Source organism: Armigeres subalbatus, chromosome 1 (genome assembly GCF_024139115.2).
Source record: "Armigeres subalbatus isolate Guangzhou_Male chromosome 1, GZ_Asu_2, whole genome shotgun sequence".
NCBI lineage: Eukaryota > Metazoa > Arthropoda > Insecta > Diptera > Culicidae > Armigeres > Armigeres subalbatus.
This window is the reverse complement of record NC_085139.1, coordinates 199,349,492-199,369,490: the sequence shown is the minus strand read 5'-3', so window position 1 is coordinate 199,369,490 and position 19,999 is coordinate 199,349,492. Positions and strand designations below refer to the sequence as shown.

General features: G+C 44.2%; 1 protein-coding gene across 1 annotated transcript; it reads right to left on the bottom strand.

The window, feature by feature from the left end:
- Nucleotides 1-1,560: 1,560 nt before the first annotated feature.
- LOC134209759 (uncharacterized) lies at nt 1,561-19,696 on the bottom strand. Its single transcript, XM_062685790.1, has 3 exons — nt 19,425-19,696; nt 19,173-19,352; nt 1,561-3,112 (listed from the first exon to the last, which is right to left on the bottom strand). Exons 1-3 carry the CDS (start codon nt 19,601-19,603, stop codon nt 2,215-2,217), a joined length of 1,257 nt encoding a protein of 418 aa, XP_062541774.1. The 5' UTR covers nt 19,604-19,696; the 3' UTR covers nt 1,561-2,214.
- Nucleotides 19,697-19,999: the final 303 nt, after the last annotated feature.

Sequence of the window (19,999 nt, the reverse complement as noted above, 5' to 3'; positions counted from 1 at the left end):
TCGCTTTGAGCGGCACACGGTCGCTTTGGTGGGGCCTACTTGCGGATACATGCAGCTTTTTATAGGAATTTAATAGGGCCCACTGTCAAACCCCACCACATACAAGACAAGCCCCACAACTCGCAGATGGCTTGGGGAGGAATCGTCAAGCTCTTGGACATAGTCCCTGCTGCCTGCTTTTGTTATAACAAGGAAGCGTGAATAGTCTGTACGAACGGATGAAAAATAAACCACTGGATTTAATCGCTTGACTTTCCGAGAGCGTAATCGAAAATACGTCTGCTCGTCTTAGAAGATAAGCTGTATCTGAGCTTCCAGTTTTGCATCGTAAAATGAATGGATTTTCTTTAGCTTTCCCAAGATAATAGGATCAAAGTCGCTTCAGCTCTCCTCAATCATAGAAATCAGCGATCCTAAAACCTTTTCGAAGACCACGTTTTTGCAGTCGGTTCTGACATCTACGTTGGGGTTAAACATATTGAAGTGGTAATATTTGTTAAGTATTATATGTTAGTTATGCTTTCAAGGAAGAAATTCATGATTATGTAATAGATAAGAATTATCAGGTCGATGTAGGGGAACGGTTTGGCACTTCATCCCATAGTTCCTATTTCCATCACATCAAAACCAAACAATGTTGTTTCTTATTTTTGTAATTTTAGTCACCAGTGAGCACGCGTGTAGCAAAACAAAGCGACGAGATTGATGCTGTATTTCTTTATTTTGCGATGAGATGAATATATGTTCAGTGAGATGGAAAACGGACCAGTGCTCTCATAAAAAAAAACCCAAATTTATCCACCAGTGGTGATTATGCCTTTCTCGATTCAACGTGTTGAATTCGAATTAGTATGGTAAATGCAACGTAAATTGCCTACATTTAGGCGGTTCATAGCTTTGATGCGATTATATCACGCTGCTTAAAAATAACTCAACTATGAGAGTAATGGATTGCGTCACGGCTAAATTGATTAATGATTTAAAATGTGCATGTACACAGCGTATTTGATAAAAGAAAAATAGAAATATTATTCAAACCGCATGAGATATTAGCAAACAAAAACAATAGTGTCCAACTAGGAAAGTTTCTCCGTCGAATGAAACTAGTTGCACTCGAATCGGTCAAGTCCTTCTATATGAAACGTGTTTAACAATGAAAAATTCCCGGGGCTACACACACACACACACACACACAGTCAGACATGTGCTCAGTTTTTCGAGCTGAGTCGATTGGTATATAACACTATGGGTCTCCGAGCCTTCTATCAAAATTTGGCTTTTGGAGTGAAATTATAGCCTTCTGGTACAACTTTGTTGTACGAGAAAGGCAAAAATATAAGAATGCATGAAAATCTCTTTTCTTGAGGAGCGCATGATTATTTAATCCTTCGGTTTATCTTCTAGTAAATAACATTCGATACCTGGTGTTAATCTAGCTTTTCATACTGCAGCTTTTTATCGATAATGTGAGGACTATGTTGGAAGGATTTTTCTCTAATTTCAGGCCAAAATTATTATGAATTTTTCAGTCTGCTTGGGGCATATGATCCGAACAACTAGTTAGGCGTGATGGAAATAAATCTTTATTTAGTCGACAATTCATCTCGGGTTGTATAACTGTACAATGTACATGCTTAGATTTTTACATGTTTCTGTTGTGGTTTTTTTATTAGTACATACACTAAACTTTATGAAATAGCCGACTATTAAGGCGGAAATCCTTTTCCGAAGCAAAACTTCGCGTTTTTTGTTATTAATGTGTGAGTACATGTTCTCGTTCACAAGCCTATGTATTAGAGAACACTCATTACAGCATTTTGACGCTACATCGGATCCCACGAACTTTTTCGTTATTTATTGGTTATAAAACTCTTCGGACAAGACCCACAGTAGCGATATTTTTAGAAATGTGTTATCATTGGTATACCAAACCAGCGGAAGCTAGATTTTCTTACTATTCTTCCAAAATATGTATACAGTATTGGCATATACAAAATTGCTAAATTCTTATACAAATATTGTATAACATTCTTAAAAATCTGTTTATACAATATATGTCCACAAAGCTTACATTTTTCTGTAATTTTTTATACAATTTTTTTAACAATTTCGTACACGTCAATAAAAAACTTGAATTAGAAGAATTGTTGCTTGGGTGATGATCTGACTTTTCAGATGACAGCGATATTCACATTTCTTAGTTCCTTCTCATATTTATACATCCAAAATATGTTGTTCGTTAAATTTTTCCAGCATTGGTTTCACAATTGCCTGATATTGTTTTCCACTATACTGTATCTTCCGAATTATCTCCGATTGTTTTTCATCAGTTATGCTTTCAAAGTTTACTTCCAAAGCATCTGTTTTCTCCATCATAGTTATGGGTAAAATTGATACAACCGAAACTAGGGAAAAGAACTTCATTCGGCGGATCTCCTGTTGAACGTCGGCCATTGTTGGGATCCAAGGATAGTTGATCGATTTGAGCGTTTCGCTGAGTGATTGATGATAAATTCCAACCAAATCATCCTCGCGCGCTCGGGTTTCCAAATCAGGACAGTTTGACAAAGCATAATTGATATCAATTCCTGGACTCGAGAAATAGCTCAGTTGGTAGTCAACGAACACAACATCGTCCAATTTTCCTGATTTTTCGTCATATTTGAATAGCATGTTGTTGCACCAAAGGTCTCCGTGGTTCAAAACTTTAAAACCATCCTCGAATTTCTGAGTCAGGCAAGCTTCCAGTTTCGCAACGTAAACAGGATGGATTTTCTTAAGCTTTCCCAAGATAACAGGATCGAAGTCGCTCCAGTTCTCCTCAATCATAGAAATCAGTGTTCTTAGACCTTTCTCGAAGACGACGTTTATGCAGTCGGTTCTGACATCTACGTCGGGGTTAAACATATTGAAGTGGAAATATTTGTTCAGCAGATCCATGTTTTCGCGAGAAAACGCCATCGAGGCAGCGTGGAATTTTCCTATCTTCTTCATGATGGCGGCACAATGATCATAGTCGAGGCCAGCTTGGCGATTAGCCATGGTGTATCCGAGCGATTTCAGGTCATGGAATACCAGCATGCGGTTGGGAGCATCCGTGGCTAGGAAACATCTGCAGAAGAATAGGAAAATACTTATGTTAGCGAGGTCATAAATTAAAATGGAGAAATGATAAACATTAAATTCTTATTTTCTAGAAAAAAAAAGTTGGATTCTGAAAGGTGTTTTTAATATTTTTTAAAAAATTAATGAAAAAACAGAATATTTCCTATGAAAAGGTGAACAAAGCGATCAACGGGGTATCGGTCTTTTTTTGGGTTCGAATAGCTCCATGGGATATCTTTTCGTTATTGCCACATTCTTACCAGAAATCTATCGCATTGCTAACTATTCGTGAGTTTAGATATTCAAGGTATATATAGTCAATAAAGCGTGGGGTGTGGATCATACTTTTGTATTAAAATAGCTAGTCTATAGTCTATGACCATCACTTCACTATTATTAGCAGTCACAGTATTCCTAGTACTGTAGTCCAAACTTGAGTGCTTCTTGAGTGCTGTTACTGACTGAACGGAACAATTTGGAATTATGGTAGGTAACTCATAAAATAGGAGATAAAATGCCTGACAGGATTGGTTTAGTACCGCACGTTGGGAGGATTTTTTTGGTTAGTTGTCAAGTTAGGCACACCACATTATACTCTAAAACTGATAAGTAAAATTTATAGCACATATGAAGTAGCAACCCCTCTTCTGTTGAAAATCCATTATACGACCCTGTTAATCAAACATGCAACCAACCTATCCTCAGCAAAATCTAAAAATGTTCAACTTTACTGACAATTTGTCTGTTCCTGCATCAAGTGCCGCACTGCTTGACGGAATGGACTTCATTAATATGACGCAGATTAATTACCATCGCAATCAATCCGACCGTACACTGGACCTTGTGTTCTGTGCCGATAATTATAAACCAAACGTCAACTCTGCTGTAGTGGATTTCCCTAGTAACATTTTTGTTTTATGTCAACAGTAACAGTCAATTTATTTGTTTCGCGGATGACATGGACATTGTCGGACGAACATTTGCAAAGGTGGCAGAACTGTACACCCGCCTGAAACGTGAAGCAACAAAAGTTGGACTGGTGATGAATGCGTCAAAGACAAAGTACATGCTTGTGGGCGGAACAGAGCACGACAGGGCCCGCATGGGAAGCAGTGTTACGATAGACGGGGATACCTTCGAGGTGGTCGAGGAATTCGTTTACCTCGGATCCTTGCTAACGGCTGATAACAATGTCAGTCGTGAAATACGAAGGCGCATTATCTGTGGAAGTCGGACCTACTACGGGCTCCAGAAGAAACTGCGGTCAAAAAAGATTCGCCACCGCACCAAATGTGTCATGTACAAGACGTTAATAAGACCGGTAGTTCTCTACGGACATGAAACATGGACAATGCTCGAGGAGGACTTGCAAGCATTCGGAGTATTCGAGTGACGGGTGCTTAGGACCATCTTTGGCGGTGTGCAAGAAGACGGTGTGTGGCGGCGAAGAATGAAACATGCGCTCGCCCAGCTCTACGGCAAACCCAGTATCCAGAAGGTAGCTAAAGCCAGAAGGGTACGATGGGTAGGGCATGTTGCAAGAATGCCGGACAGCAACCCTGCAAAGATGGTGTTCGCTTCCGATCCGGCAGGTACGAGACGACGTGGAGCGCAGCGAGCGAGATGGGCAGACCAGGCGCAAAACGACTTGGCAAGCGTGGGGCGTACTCGAGGATGGAGAGTTGCGGCCTCGAACCGTGTATTGTGGCGTCAAATTGTTGATTCAGTGTTATCTGTTTAGATGTAGACTAAATAAATTAATGAATGGTTGCATATTAGTGAAATATCGAACGCAAAAATCATTAAATTTGTAACTGCTATAACTTTCGATTCCCTCCTAGATGAAATATTTTGAAATTTTCATAGCAGACGCCTGGATATTATATCTTTCGAAAGGCGAGTTCAGAATGGATGAACATTTTTTTCGTTAATAACGGTCACAGGCACACCGTGGGGAAGTTATCAAGCCGGTTTCGTTGACGGCCGCTCAACATCGGACCAGATCTTTACTGCATGGCAAATGCTTCAAGAATGCCGTGAATACCAGGTCCCAACGCACCATCTGTTCATTGATTTCAAGGCGGCATATGACAGTATAGATCGCTTAGAGCTATGGAAAATAATGGACGAGAACAGCTTCCCTGGTAAGCTTACCTGACTTATCAAAGCAACGATGGATGGTGTGCAAAACTGTGTGGAAATTTCGGGCTAATACTCCAGTTCGTTCGAATCGCGCCGGGGACTAAGACAAGGTGATAGACTATCGTGCCTGTTGTTCAACATTCCGCTGTCAAGGTGTCATGCCAAGAGCCGAGTGTTTCTTTGTTTCACATCCGCCCGAAACCGTGAAATACGAAGGCGCATCACCTGTGAAAGTCGGGCCTACTACGGGCTCCAGCAGAAACTGCGGTCAAAAAAGATTCACCACCGCACCAGATGTGTCATGTACAAAACTCTCATAAGATCGGTAGTCCTCTACGGACATGAAGCTTGGACCATGCTCAAGGAGAACTTGCAACATGTGGAGTATTCGAGAGGCCAAGGATGAATCACAGGGACAGGGCATGTTGCAAGAATGCCGGACAGCAACCCTGTTCGCTCCCTATCTGGCAGGTACAAGAAGGCGTTTGGCCAGCGAGCGAGGTGGGCTGACCAGGTACAGAACGACTTGGCAAGCGTGGGGCTCATTCGAGGATGGAGAGCCTCGGCGTCAAATTCTTGATTCATGGTTAACTGTTTAGATGTAAGCTAAATAAATGAAATGAGCTGTGAGAGAAGAGAAAAGGTGTCGAAGGAGAGACATGGTAGAATATTCTGGATGAACGGGCAATCGGAGATAGACCCAGGTACTATATCCAAGGGCTTGACGATCCCTCCCCAGAGCATCTGCGAGTTGTGGTGCCTGCCTAGGATGTGGTGGGGTTTGGCAGTGGGCCTTGTTAAACTTCTATAAAAAGCTGCATGTATCCGCAAGTAGGCTGCGACCGTGTGTCACTCAAAGCGCTCAAGCCTAAGTCGTGGTTTTAGGTGGGACGCTAAACAGCCCTGACACGACGGCCCTTCGATGAGACAGGAAGTTTGCGCAGACCTAATAAGCCGCCTTTAAAAACAACCTTTACGAACGACATAGAAGATAATACGACTCGATACAATCGGCAACGACCTAGGCGACGAATAAAGGATCACGATTGAAAGCTTGGAACACGGAACTGCAAGTCGCTAGGCTTCGCAGGTTGCAACAGGAGGATCTACGATGAATTACATCCCCGCAACTTCGACGCCGTAGCGCTGCAGGAAATCTGCTGGACAGGACAGAAAGTGTGGGCATCGAGCGGCTACCTTCTACCAAAGCTGTGGCACCACCAACGAGCTGGGAACCGGCTTCATAGTAATGGAAAAGATGGGCCAACACGTGATTGGGTGGCAGCCAATCAACTCAAGGATGTGCAAGCTGAGGATAAAAGGCCGATTCTTCAACTATAGCATCATCAACGTGCATAGCCCACACCAAGGGAGACCCGACGACGAGAAAGAAGCGTTCTATACACAGCTGGAACAGGCATACGATGGATGCCCACTGCGGGACGTCAAAATCGTCATCGGTGACATGAACGCTTAGGTAAGAAGGGAGGAAATGTATAGACCGGCCATCGGACCGGGTAGTCTGCATACCGTATCGAACAACAACGGCCAACGATGCATAAACTTTGCAGCCTCTCGCGGAATGGTAGTCTGAAGCACTTTCTTCCCCCGCAAGAAAATCCACAAGGCCACATGAAAATCACCTAATCAAGTAAAGGAAAACCAAATCGACCACTTTCTAATCGACGGTGAATTCTTCTCCGACATCACGAACGTTTGCACTTACCGCAGTGCTAATATTGAATCCGACCACTACCTCGTTGCAGATGTCTACGCTCAAACTCTCGGCAGTGTACAACACGCGTCGGAGTCGTCCGCAGCGGCTAAACATTGGGCGGCTACAAGACGGTAGACTAGCCCAAGACTACGCACAGCAGCTGGAAGTGGCACTCACAACGGAAGAGCAGCTAGGCGCAGTGTCTTTTGAAGATGGCTGGAGAGATATTCGATCCACCATTGGAAGCACCGCAACCGCTGCACTAGGCACGGTGCCCTCGGATCAGAGGAACGACTGGTATAACGGCGAATGTGAGCAGTTAGTTGAGAGAGAAGAATGCAGCATGGGCGAGATTGCAGCAACACCGCACGAGGGCGAACGAGACACGATACAAAAGGGCGCGGAACAGACAGAACTCGATTTTCCGGAGGAAAAAGCGCCATCAGGAAGATCGAGACCGTGAAGAGACGGAGCAACTTCTTCTTCTTCTTCTTCTTGCGCGTCTTACCGCACGGCTAAGGAGGACGGAGCAACTGTACCGCGCCAATAACGCACGAAAGTTCTATGAGAAGTTAAACCGTTCACGTAACGTTCAACAACGCACGCTTCGCAACTGTGTAATGCTTCGATTGCCTCTACGACGTACAAACTATGGCTATGAAGGAGGAGTTAGTGGCTTACAACGAATGTTCAACCGAGTAGCATCATTGTTCGACTTCAATAGCACACCTGATATGCTTCGTCATAAGTTTTCGTCATTCTTTTCTAACAGGTGTTCGTAATACTGTGAAGATGAATGTAGATTATTGATTGTTATTTTTTGTTCTATTTTTATTTTGTTTTACTTCTATTTGCCGACCTTATTTGTATCTCTGTTTTTGCTTTATATTATTACCAACATCATTGGGGCTATTTTAAGCCTGTTGATGGATAAATAAATAAATAAATAAAGTAAGGGCCACATACCACAGCCCGATAAGTGTAAGGACATAAACTGGAACCGTCTTACAAACGAGCGTGAGGTGATTCAAAGGTGGCGGCAGAGAAGAGCACCTGAATGGCGATGTGGCAGATAACGGTGGCGGTATGGTAATGAACCTAGGAGCACGCGCGCAGGACATGCGACTTCCGGCTCCGAATCTCCAGGAAATCCAGGAGGAGATCGGCCGGCTGAAAAACAAGAAAGCCCCTGGAGTTGACCAACTACCAGGAGAGCTGTTTAAGCACCGTGGTGAGGCACTGGGTAATTACCAAAATTTGGGAGGATGAGGTTGTGCTGCAGGAGTGGATGGAAGGTGTCGTGTGTCCCATCTACAAAAAAGGCGATAAGCTGGATTGTAGCAACTACCGCGCAATCACATTGCTGAACGCCGCCTACAAGGTACTCTCCCAAATTTTATGCCGCCGACTAACACGAATTGCAAGACAGTTCGTGGGGCAGTACCATGCGGGATTTATGAATGAACGCTCTACCACAGACCAGGTGTTCGCCGTACGCCAGGTATTGCAGAAATGCCGCGAATACAACGTGCCCACACATCATCTATTTATCGACTTCAAAGCCGCATATGATACAATCAATTGGGACCAGCTATGGCAGCTTATGCACAAGAGAGGTGGTGACGAAATCGAGGTGGTTGAAGAATTCGTGTACTTGGGCTCACTGGTGACCGCCGATAACGATACCAGCAGAGAAATTTGGAGAAGCATCATGACAGGAAAACGTACGTACTTTGGACTCCGCAAAACGCTTCGCGCGAATAGAGTTCGCCGCCGTACCAAACTGGCTATCTAAAAAAACGCATATTATACCGGGAGTTCTCTACGGACACGAGACCAGGACGATGCTCGTGGATGACCAACGCGCGAAGTTTTCGAAAGGAAAGTGCTGCGTACCATCTATGGTGGCTGGCGTGCAGATGGCGGACGGTACGTGGAGTAGGCGAATGAACTACGAGGTGCATCAGCTGTTGGGAGAACCATCCATCGTTCACACCGCGAAGAACCGAAGACGGCGATGGGCCGAGCACGTGGCCAGAATGTTGGACAGTTATCCGGTGAAAATGGTTCTCGACAACGATCCGACGGGAACAAGAAGGCGAGGTGCACAGCGGGCAAGGTGGATCGATCAGGTGGAGGACGATTCGCGGACCCTCCGCCGACTGCGTGGTTGGCGAAGTGCAGCCATGGACCGAGCTGAATGGAGAAGACTTTTATGTATTGCACAAGCCACTCCGGCTTTAGTCTGGTAATAAATAAATGAAAGATAGACTCTTTAGAAAAATACAAAGACAGAAATGAAAAAAAAATGAAAGATTTTATCTGATCGCGTGTGCAACTTTTGAAGCTTCGGATATCGTTTGTCCGGGAAAAAGTACCAGAGATCCTTTAATAGCGCCGTGAAGTCGCGCGGGTAGACAGGAGCCAGCGCAGGCGAAAGGCATTAGGAGCCGTGTGTTCACGACAGTCCATTTGAAATCTCGAGATGGCGAGCTCATCGCTGGTGGCCAACGAGTAACGCTATCGTTGGACTACACGCAATGGTTGACGGTAACCATCGTTTAGGCGGTGAGAGCTATAATAGTGATGCCGAGCGTTCGCTCAAAACCCTTCCCGTTCTTACCGTCAGCAAACGATTGGGACGTGGGTAGCCAAAGTTAAATACCAAATTAAGAATCATCTGACCCGGAAAAGTTTACTGGCCTGAGAAGCCGAACAAGGACCGAGAAGATAGACCAACAACAGTCCTATTAAACCTTGACGCGACGAATGTACTAACCACCCTTTCCTCAGTTAAACATGCCTATTGAAACATGAGAAACATGCGAAGAGAACTGATCGTTTGATGGATGAGTGTAATTGATCTGCTAATTGCCGTAGCGGGTTGGATCGTATCTATCACATTACCGCTAGGGTAACTTAATGATAGCAGCATTAAGTTTTCCGTACCATAGTGGTTGTTAACACTCCAAGACAGGGACTTGATTCCGTTTTTATAAATCACTTTATTGATGATTATAAAATTCCTGTGGGCGTATACGGGAGGAATTACTTTTCTTTCTTATTTTCTTATGAGTGATAACTTACGTTTACTGATTCCACTAAGTTGAACAGAATGCGAACCTCTCGTCGGTTCTGGTTTGTCTTGAAATGCTAAGGGTATTTAACAAGCTTGGGTGTCAGTTGAGCCTCGTAGAGCCACAGGAATTCAATTCAGGTTAAGCTATTTACATGAATAGGTTTGGATATAATGCATGTTTAACATATTTGAGTTCACTTCTTACCGATATATAATAGAAATTAGCACAATGCACGATAGATTTAAGTAAATACGAACCAATTACTTAACGTTTAAGGTAGATTTAAAGAGATACTAACAAATTCATGTGTTTTTCTTTTAATTATTCGGAGCACATTTTCTTCTCTATCCAATTATGTCTCTATTTTTTATTACAATCGACAACGTCATCCCACTGACAGATTTTACATCGTATAGCCTAGCGTGAAGGTACGATCGCATCGTCGTCTCTATAAGTGTGCCTAGAGCAGCGTTGCCAGTGTAAGAGAGGTGCGTTTTATAACACTCTCCCGAAGTGATCCATGTTTCTTACTCTTTATCGCGCCGAACGTCCATAACCGCCAGTTTTGTTACTGCTCCCTCGTATATCCCATTCATCGTTTGAACTGTTGCAGATCGTATGCGTCCATCCTTTCCTACACTAGTGTTGATCACTCGTCCTTTCGGCCAGCAGTTCCTTGGTAGCTTGGAATCAACGATGACTACTATGTCTCCGACCGCTGTTGGCTTTGTGTTTTCGAACCACTTTGTCCTCCTGGTAATTTCAGGAAGATAGTCGGAGATCCAACGTCTCCAGAATTGATTGGCAAGAACTTGAGATGCCCGCCAATTTCGTCGCAATGCGCAGCTACTGTCATCCAGGGTCGTAAGTGGCTTCATTCCGTCGGAAGACCCAAGTATGAAATGGTTGGGTGTAAGAGCTGGTTCCGAATCATTATCAAGAGGGACGTGTGTCAATGGCCGCGAATTGATGATACCTTCGACTTCAATAAGCAGGTTCCTCAACACTTCGTCGGTAGGTTTGTGAACAGGTTGGATCGCCATTAGGTTAGTCTTGATCGTGCGAATTAACCGTTCCCAGGAACCGCCCATGTGCGGTGCAGCCGGGGGGTTGAACTGCCATTCCGTATCTGGTGTCACAAATTCCCGTGCGAACTTTTCTTCATCGAGTGCTGTCATGGCCTCTTTAAGTTCGCGATTTGCACCGATGAAGTTCGTGCCGCGGTCGCTGTAGATTTTTCTTGGTGTACCTCGACGGGAAATAAAGTTACGTAGAGCCATAATACATGAGTCCGTGCTTAGGGTACAGACCAGTTCGATGTGTATAGCGCGTACTGTTAAGCAGGTAATTAGCATCCCCCAGCGTTTTTCCGTCCGCCTGCCTATGACTGCCTCCATCGGGCCGAAGTAATCGACTCCAACATATGTGAAGGGCCGCGTAAATGCGGCAAGCCGAGCCGCTGGTAGGTCTACCATCATTGGGGGAAGAGGGCAGCAGCTTCATTCTTACATAGTGTGTAGCTTCGGCATATTTTGGAGTAGCCGACACGAATGCGAGGAATATGAAATCGTTGTCTTAGCTCATTAATGACAGTTTCATGGTTGCAATGATGGAATTTTCGATGGTAGTGCTGTATAATCAGAGTTGTAACGTGGTGACCTCTAGGCAGGATAATGGGGTTTATGGCATCGTCGGTCGCAAACTTGCATGCGCCTATTCTCGTTCTCATACGGAGTACACCTCTGCTGTCTAGCCAAGGTCCTAATTTGTATAGCTGACTGTTTTTCGGTAGGTTCTTCATGTTATTTTCTTCTCGCTCAGAGCGTTCTAGAGTCGCTATATCTGCAGGAAAATCATCGTGCTGGGCTATGCGGAAAAGGTGGTCTTCGGCTTTCTTAAGCTCCATTGAAGAAAGTGGTCCATGAGGTGTTGGTTGTTGTTTTACCTTCATCCGCAGAATGTTTATGTAGCGATAAACAAAAGCCATACAGTTCCTTAGCCGTTTCCAGTTTGAGAAGTTTGTCACGTACACAAATGGGCTACACGGCACCCCGGCGACAGCTCCTTTGCCATGTGTTAACAAATGGGGACGAAGCTCCAAAGTCGTTGGCGCGCGTAGTGGGGGCGTTTGAGGCCACTCTGATTCCGGGAGCCACAGGAAGTCTGGACCGTTAAACCACCTGCTTTCCGGAGTAAGATCTGGTAGCCCTGTCCATTTTGTCCCGTCGTCGGCTACATTAAGCTTTGAAGGAACCCAACGCCATTCTTCTTGCTCAGAGGTTTCTAGAAGCTCGCTCACTCGAAAGGCTACAAATTGTGAGTAGCGGCGGTGATCTGAGTTTATCCAGTGAAGCACATCTCTGGAATCTGTCCAGTATACTCGACGGGTAATTCGAAGAGCGAGGGAAGTGATAATTGTTTGGGCAAGCCTTGTACCGATGACCGCAGCCTGAAGCTCCAACCTTGGGATGGAGAGCATCTTCAACGGAGCTACCCTGGTTTTCGAGGCGACTATGGTACACTTTGTATGATCTTTGAATCCAAAGCGAAGAAATCCCACCGCAGCAAATCCCCCTTCACTAGCGTCGACGAATGTGTGTAATTGAATGTCCATGCAGCTGCTAATAGTGTGTGAAGAACTGTAACATCGAGGTACCCGCACTGTTTCTACTTGTGGTAGGAATTTCGTCCAATGTTGCCACTTCTTGTATAGGTCCCCAGAAATCTCTTCATCCCACTGAACGTTCGCGCGCCAGACATCTTGGAGCAGGATTTTTAAAAAAATGAGGAAATGAGCCACAAGTCCCAAAGGATCAAAGATCGTCATTAAGACTCGGAGCATTTCTCGCTTCGTCGGTGGTCGTTGTCCAGTCAGGAGGGATGGATCGTAGCGCGTCCATCCGACTTTAAACATGAATTCATCTTTTTCCGTCTGCCACCACATGCCGAGTACTTTCTCTATGGTTACCTCCGGCGAGAGGTCTAGGTCCTTCTCTACAATGGAAGTTTCTTTTAGAGCAGTAAGCACCCGCTTGGAGTTGCTCATCCAGCCACGAATATCGAAGCCACCCTGCGCATGTACGTATTTGACTTCTTCTGCTAACCGAACTGCTTCGTTTTCTTCATCAACACTCACCAGCATATCGTCAACATAGTGCCGTTTTTTTATGGCTTCCACGGCGGTTGGATGAGTCACTTCGAACCGCGTTGCGTTGAGGTTTTTTATATATTAGGCGCATGATGGAGAGCAGCATGCACCGAAACTCATGACTTACAATACGTAGACCGACAGCTCCTCATTTTCGTCCGCCCAGAAGAATCTTTGACATTGCTGATCGTCTTCTCTCATTGCCACCTGATGAAACATTTTGGGAACGTCTCCTGTTAGCCCCACACGTCTCTGACGAAACTGCAGCAGGATTACAAACAACGAGCAAAGCAGATCTGGTCCTTTCAGGAGAACGGAGTTTAGAGAAATACCAAATGTTTTGGCAGCTGCATCCCAAACCAGCCTGAGCTTGCCTGGTTTATTGGGATTTACTACCGGAAAAACAGGCAGGTACCAAATCCGGTCGTATTTTTGGTTGATCTCTTCTGACGTGAGCTTTCTGGCATATCCTTTCGCCACATAATCGGCAATCATGTCGTTGAGTGCTTTCGCGAGTTCTGGATTTCTTTCCATACGTTTCTGGAGATGTTGATGCCGGCGCAAAGCCGTTGATCGATTGTCTGGCATTCGGATGTTGTCGTGACGCCAAAGCAGTCCCACTGTATAGCGGCTTCCATCATATGTTGTTAATGATTGGAGGAGTTGTTGAGCACGTTGATCCCCGGCAGACACGAGAATCTTTTCTGGTTTTGCCACACCGACACTGTCCAGAGCGAAATACGACTTCATCGCTTGGTGTAGTAGTTCGTCTGGATTGGGATATTCAGTGCTCATGTGTACCATACACTGCACTGAAGGCACGGATTCGTTGCTATTCAGTCCTCCACAAATCGTCCAACCAATCCGAGTCTTGACTGCTAACGGTTCCTCAAACTTTCCTTCTTTGCATTTTAGAGCCATTCCAAGCAGGACATGCTTCATGCCGATCAGAATGCGTGGTCGAGCATCCCTGTATGAATCAATTGGCAATCCGTGAAGGTGTGGGTAGATGCCCCCTAGTTCGAAGGCATCCAGAGTTTAAAGCAATAGTTCGTCTTCTGTTCGTAAAGCCGTGAGTGGAAATATCTTTTACTGATGGTGGACACCAGCGATTCCTAGATTGACAATACGAGAAGTCTTCTCATTGCGTTGGGTTCCTCCGGTCCATCGGAGGCAGAGCGGTTGTTCGATGCCTCCAAGCTCCAGTTCGTTAGCCAGTTCTTGGTCAATAAGCGTTAGCTCCGATCCTTCATCGAAGAATGCGTAGGTTTGCAGCTTGCTAGTTTTTCCATGTAGCACCACCGGAAGGTAGCGGAATAGAACGGTGCTAGATTTTGTACGGTGAACATTGCAGTCATGTGTCTGTCTACTTGTTCCTGGTTGATGGGCCCGTGAATCCTGAGTCTGCAAGGAAGCGATCGCAGTCGGCGATGCCAACTTCCGTTCGTTGTGAAGTAGTTCGTGATGCTTCAATGTACATCCCTCTTTTCCACATGGTTTTGCTTTACATACTCCGTTGTGGCTTCGAAGGCATCTTCGGCAAAGGGCAAATTGTTTAACCACGGCCCATCTCGTGAGAATTCAAGAAAACGCTTGCATTTCTCGACCATTCTACATCCGCCTCTACATATTAGGCACGACTCGTTGCTTGTTTGGCCTTTCCATGTGCCTGGCTTTGTTTCAACAGACGTCTCTGAATGGGCGTTTAGGAAAGCATTCCCCTTTTTGGATCCACGTGAGTCATTACGACTAAATTTCGCTTCTTGAGGCGGTTCAGCTAGTGTGCTGGCAGCCTCGGCTAACGAATAGACCCAGTGTCCGAACGCAGCCAAATTTGCATTCGGAATAGTTAGTCTGTAGCGCGCCCAGTCCAATTTTATCGTGGGTGGAAGCTTAGCGACGAGTTGGTGTAACAACGAAACATTGTACAGATACTCCTCCATGCCGCATGCATCTACCGTCGCGCAAAAATTTCGAACATTGACAGCAAAGTCGACGATGGACTCGAACTTGTCTTCCTTCATGGTCGGCAAACGATTTATTCTGGAAATCAAACAGTGCACAATTGCTTCCGGCTGTCCAAACAATAACCGTAGTGTATCCATCACCGCGCGGACGTTTGATGGATGCAAAAGTAAACTTTTTACTGACTCATACGCCTTCCCCTTCAGGCACTTTTGTAACCGAATAATATTTTCGTCGTTACTAAATCCGCACAGTGGTATTGTTAAACGTTGAGAAGAAAACTGGCCAATCTTCTGGGTGGCCCGCGAAAATTGGCAACTCTTTAGTTATTGCCTGTCGAGCTGCGAGTTGTTGATTATTTGGCGGATAGAACTGTCCGAATTGTACCGCCTGGTTGTGCAATGCAGCAGGATGTGGGGTACTCTGTAGCCTTGGAACCTCGCTTGGAACATGGAAGAGACGCTCACCACTAGCTGAATCAGGTTGATAGCCGTCGGCTGGCGAGATGTTGGCTACAGTGAAACAACTAGCGTGAGTAGCAGGTACCTGTGGAAGTGGACATTGGCTCTGCCTAAACGACGCAGCTCGATGACCGGAAGATATCGCATTATTTGCAACTATGGCCACATTTGCTGGGACTGCATCCAGTCCACCTTCTCCGCGTAGCGTATTGTTTTGCTTCACCCACTCGTTAACTCTGCTACCTCCACTATAGGATGATCCTCCGTGCTCGCTCATTTGTTCTAAGATGCTATACTTCTTTTGAATGAACTCCCGCTGAAGAGCATTTTCTTCCTCCAGCTTCTGCAGTTGAAGTTTCAGCAATGACCGACGAGAACAGTTCGAATATTTAGAAGGTGCCTTTTCCAACGGTATACTGTGGTTAACAATCGTTGGCGTTGGAATTACTGACGGTTGTGCCACGTGATTGCTGTGGCTAACAATCGAAGGCAGTGGAATTACTGACGGTTGTTCCACATGATTGATGGTAGTCTGACGCGACTCCTGCTGTTCAGTGATTACGAGGGCTTCCTTTTTCTTAGAGCTCCTGGTTACTCTTGATGTTGTAGATTGCTCCTTGTGGTTATTTTGTAGAAAGGGCACATCTTGACTATCCAGCTTCACTTGCTTTTCCCGATTTTTGGCAGTACTCGTTGTGGGGTTTTGAAGATCATCTGTTGAAGTTTTTTGCTGGACCTCGTTTGCACCTTTGCACTTGAGACAACTCCAGCTCTTGTTCTCAACTTCTTCTGTCACCCCAACACATATGTAGTGGTACCAATCGGGGCATAAGTCGCATTGAACCATGTCGTTGTTATCTGGCTCTCTGCATATCTTGCATGACCGACCTGGGAGAACTACGTCGCCTGCTTCAGTTGTGATTTCTACAGGGAGATCAAGACGGGCACCATTCTCACTAGCAGCTCCTTTTGCTTGCAATCCTTCGGTAACACCAACAGTTGCGTTCTGCTTTCCCGCGCTACGGCTTGACATGACACTGATTCGTCTAAACGAATTTTATAAATTGTTAACACTCCAAGACAGGGACTTGATTCCGTTTTTATAAATCACTTTATTGATGATTATAAAATTCCTGTGGGCGTATACGGGAGGAATTACTTTTCTTTCTTATTTTCTTATGAGTGATAACTTACGTTTACTGATTCCACTAAGTTGAACAGAATGCGAACCTCTCGTCGGTTCTGGTTTGTCTTGAAATGCTAAGGGTATTTAACAAGCTTGGGTGTCAGTTGAGCCTCGTAGAGCCACAGGAATTCAATTCAGGTTAAGCTATTTACATGAATAGGTTTGGATCAGGGGTCTGCGAAGCGGCCATGTTTCTGATGCCAGCATCAAAATCATCGATTAATTTAATATGAAGGCGTAATCATAGTCGTCGAAAATCTGCCATTGAAAATATGTTTTAAAAATCATGATATTTTGGTGAAGTAGTGCACTTGGTGCCGATTGAAATATGAAAATTTATTGAAGGTATCAATCTTCTTGATGAAATACACCTCGCATTCATATCTTTTGCACAAGTTCTTGAAAAATTATGAAAAATAATTACGTCTATTTGGAAAAAATCAATACGGAATAGTGTTTTGTTTACGAAATAGAATTGTCAGTGGGAAACCCAACACAATGGGAAACACAAAGATGTTGGCTATTGTCAAACGTAGTGGGTAGGATTGGGGGTGCCAGATACCTAGTTTGGATATAATGCATGTTTAACATATTTGAGTTCACTTCTTACCGATATATAATAGAAATTAGCACAATGCACGATAGATTTAAGTAAATACGAACCAATTACTTAACGTTTAAGGTAGATTTAAAGAGATACTAACAAATTCATGTGTTTTTCTTTTAATTATTCGGAGCACATTTTCTCCTCTATCCAATTATGTCTCTATTTTTGATTACAATCGACAACGTCATCCCACTGACAGATTTTATCATCGTATAGCCTAGCGTGAAGGTGCGATCGCATCTTCGTCTCTATAAGTGTGCCTTGAGCAGCGTTGCCAGTGTAAGAGAGGTGCGTTTTATAACAGTGGTAGAGCCCCCTTCTAGCGTAGATGTATGTTCGATTTCCACCGGTAGGCAGTGGAACATTTCAATTCCCAAAACAAAATGGTTTGCCCTGATCGTTATAATTTTACAAGTGGGTGATAAAATCCTTGAATTTATTATGAAACCTTGAGGACTGTAAGGACTTAAACATATAACACGTGACGTTTGACGATACAACTTTCCTGGGGCACCAGGCTCTAAGGGAAACTCTGAATGTGGCCAATGTGCCAAGATGCTCTGCAAATATCTTCTATTGTATTTGTGTTGCAAAGTCATGAAGTTTGATGTGTTGAAAGCTGGGAAGCCATTAAAATAATGAAGTTTGATGTGTTGCAAGCTGGGCTTCTGAACCATTCAAAAGGTGAACACTTGCTTGGTGGCACCACGTTCCCAGGGAACCTCCGGATGTGGCCAAGGTGTCCGGATGCTCTGCAAATGTCTTCTTGTATTTTTTTGCGAATTCATGAAGTTTGATGTATCGCAAGCTAGGTTTCAGAACTTTTTAAAAGGTGACCAATTGGCTGGGGCGCCACATTCCCAGGGAGCCTCCAGATGTGACCGAGGTACTCAGATGCAATCTGAATCAGAATATCTTCTGAGCTGAGCTGAGTTTCAGAACCATTCAAAAAGTGACCACTTTCCTGAGGGCACCACTCCAGGGAATTTTGAAATTTGTTGTGTCGCAAGCAAGGTCGCAAGGTGGGCTTCCGAACTTAAAAAAAATTAACCACTTCCACAGAGGCACTGGGCTCCAAGAGAATCTCCGGAATAGATAAATGTGCCTAGATGCTCTGCAAATGTATGCATTTGCATAGGCCTCCCATTGTATTTGTGTTGCAAATTCATGGAGTTTGATGTATCGCAAGCTGGGTTTAAGATCCAAAAATATAGAATAAAATGGCATCTTTCCTCCAAATTTCATGCAAATCGGTCTAACACAACAGTGATTTTTATAATTTGAAATTGTAGCCCGGGCCGAAACGAGTTAAATGATCGCTCCATGCTGATACAACGCAAACTGTTCAAATGACTCTGTCGCTAAGTTCTCTGCCTTTCGGAATGAAATTTCAAGTAACCTTCGGAGGATCAAGGTTACATTTCAAATTGCCAGTAAGATTGACTGTCGCGTTTTGCCGGGATCCTTTGATGATCGCAAACGACTTCTTCAGTACTATTTGACTGAGAAGCAGCATAAATTCTTCACCTACGACGACAAATCTCGAACGATTGATTAAAGTCGTCTTAAAAGTTCTTCCCAGTGATGGTAAATCATTGATGAGGCCAAAATTGCATATGCAACCTGTTCATATGATTATTTTAAGAGTAACTTTTAATATTCATAACGTGCTTTCCACGGTATATGTTGAAGAGTAATGTGCTTCTATAGTTTTTAAGAACCATTAGCACGGCAATCATTTTATCATCTAACAGGACTTACTTGGCCGCAAAAAACTCGTTTCCGGAAATCTTCGATAGCTCTGGTACTACTTTCGTAAACATTTGAGCTTCCTTGTGGAAGGCATCCAACTCATCAATCACCGGTCCTCGATTGCCCGTATCAGGGAGACACTTGACGACAAAGGAAATCTGCTCGCTCTTTTGCTCCGCCGGTGATCGCCTGTAACCGATTGAAATCACCTCGTCAGTTTTTTGAGCACATTGTTAAACGTAATTTGAAACTTATAAGTACCGAAACTTAACAGGAATTCGAAATACATCGCTCAAATAATTATCCCCAGCGGACGTAGCCGGAGAAACGTCGAACTCTTCCACCACAATATCCTTGCTTTCATATTCCTTGATGAGGGTTTCCGTAATTAGATCCTCATTCAGGTATTCTGGAATCAAACTTTCAACTTTTGCAGACATAGCAGTATTTTTTACTATTTCACAGCTTTTGAAGAACTGGAGAAAGCGCGATGTTATTTACTAGACGGTCCGACACCAAATGACCCGAACAGAGTAACACGTTGTGCAAAACAGTTGTGAAGCTGCTAGCAACTCGCAGATGGGTTAATGGTACATACTTAGAAAACGTGATTTTACATTTTTGTTATCTGGTTAGGCAGATTTGAAAACGATTGTTAACTTGACAAATGATATACTATCTGTTCAAAAGATATGATTTGAATAGAATAATCCTTTTCTAGTTTATATCTTGACTGAAGTGAATGTTACATTTCACCTGCTTGCGAAATCTTCCCATGACACAGGTATACATTAGCAAAGATCCATCAATTACGTAGCTATAAAGCCCATAATAAT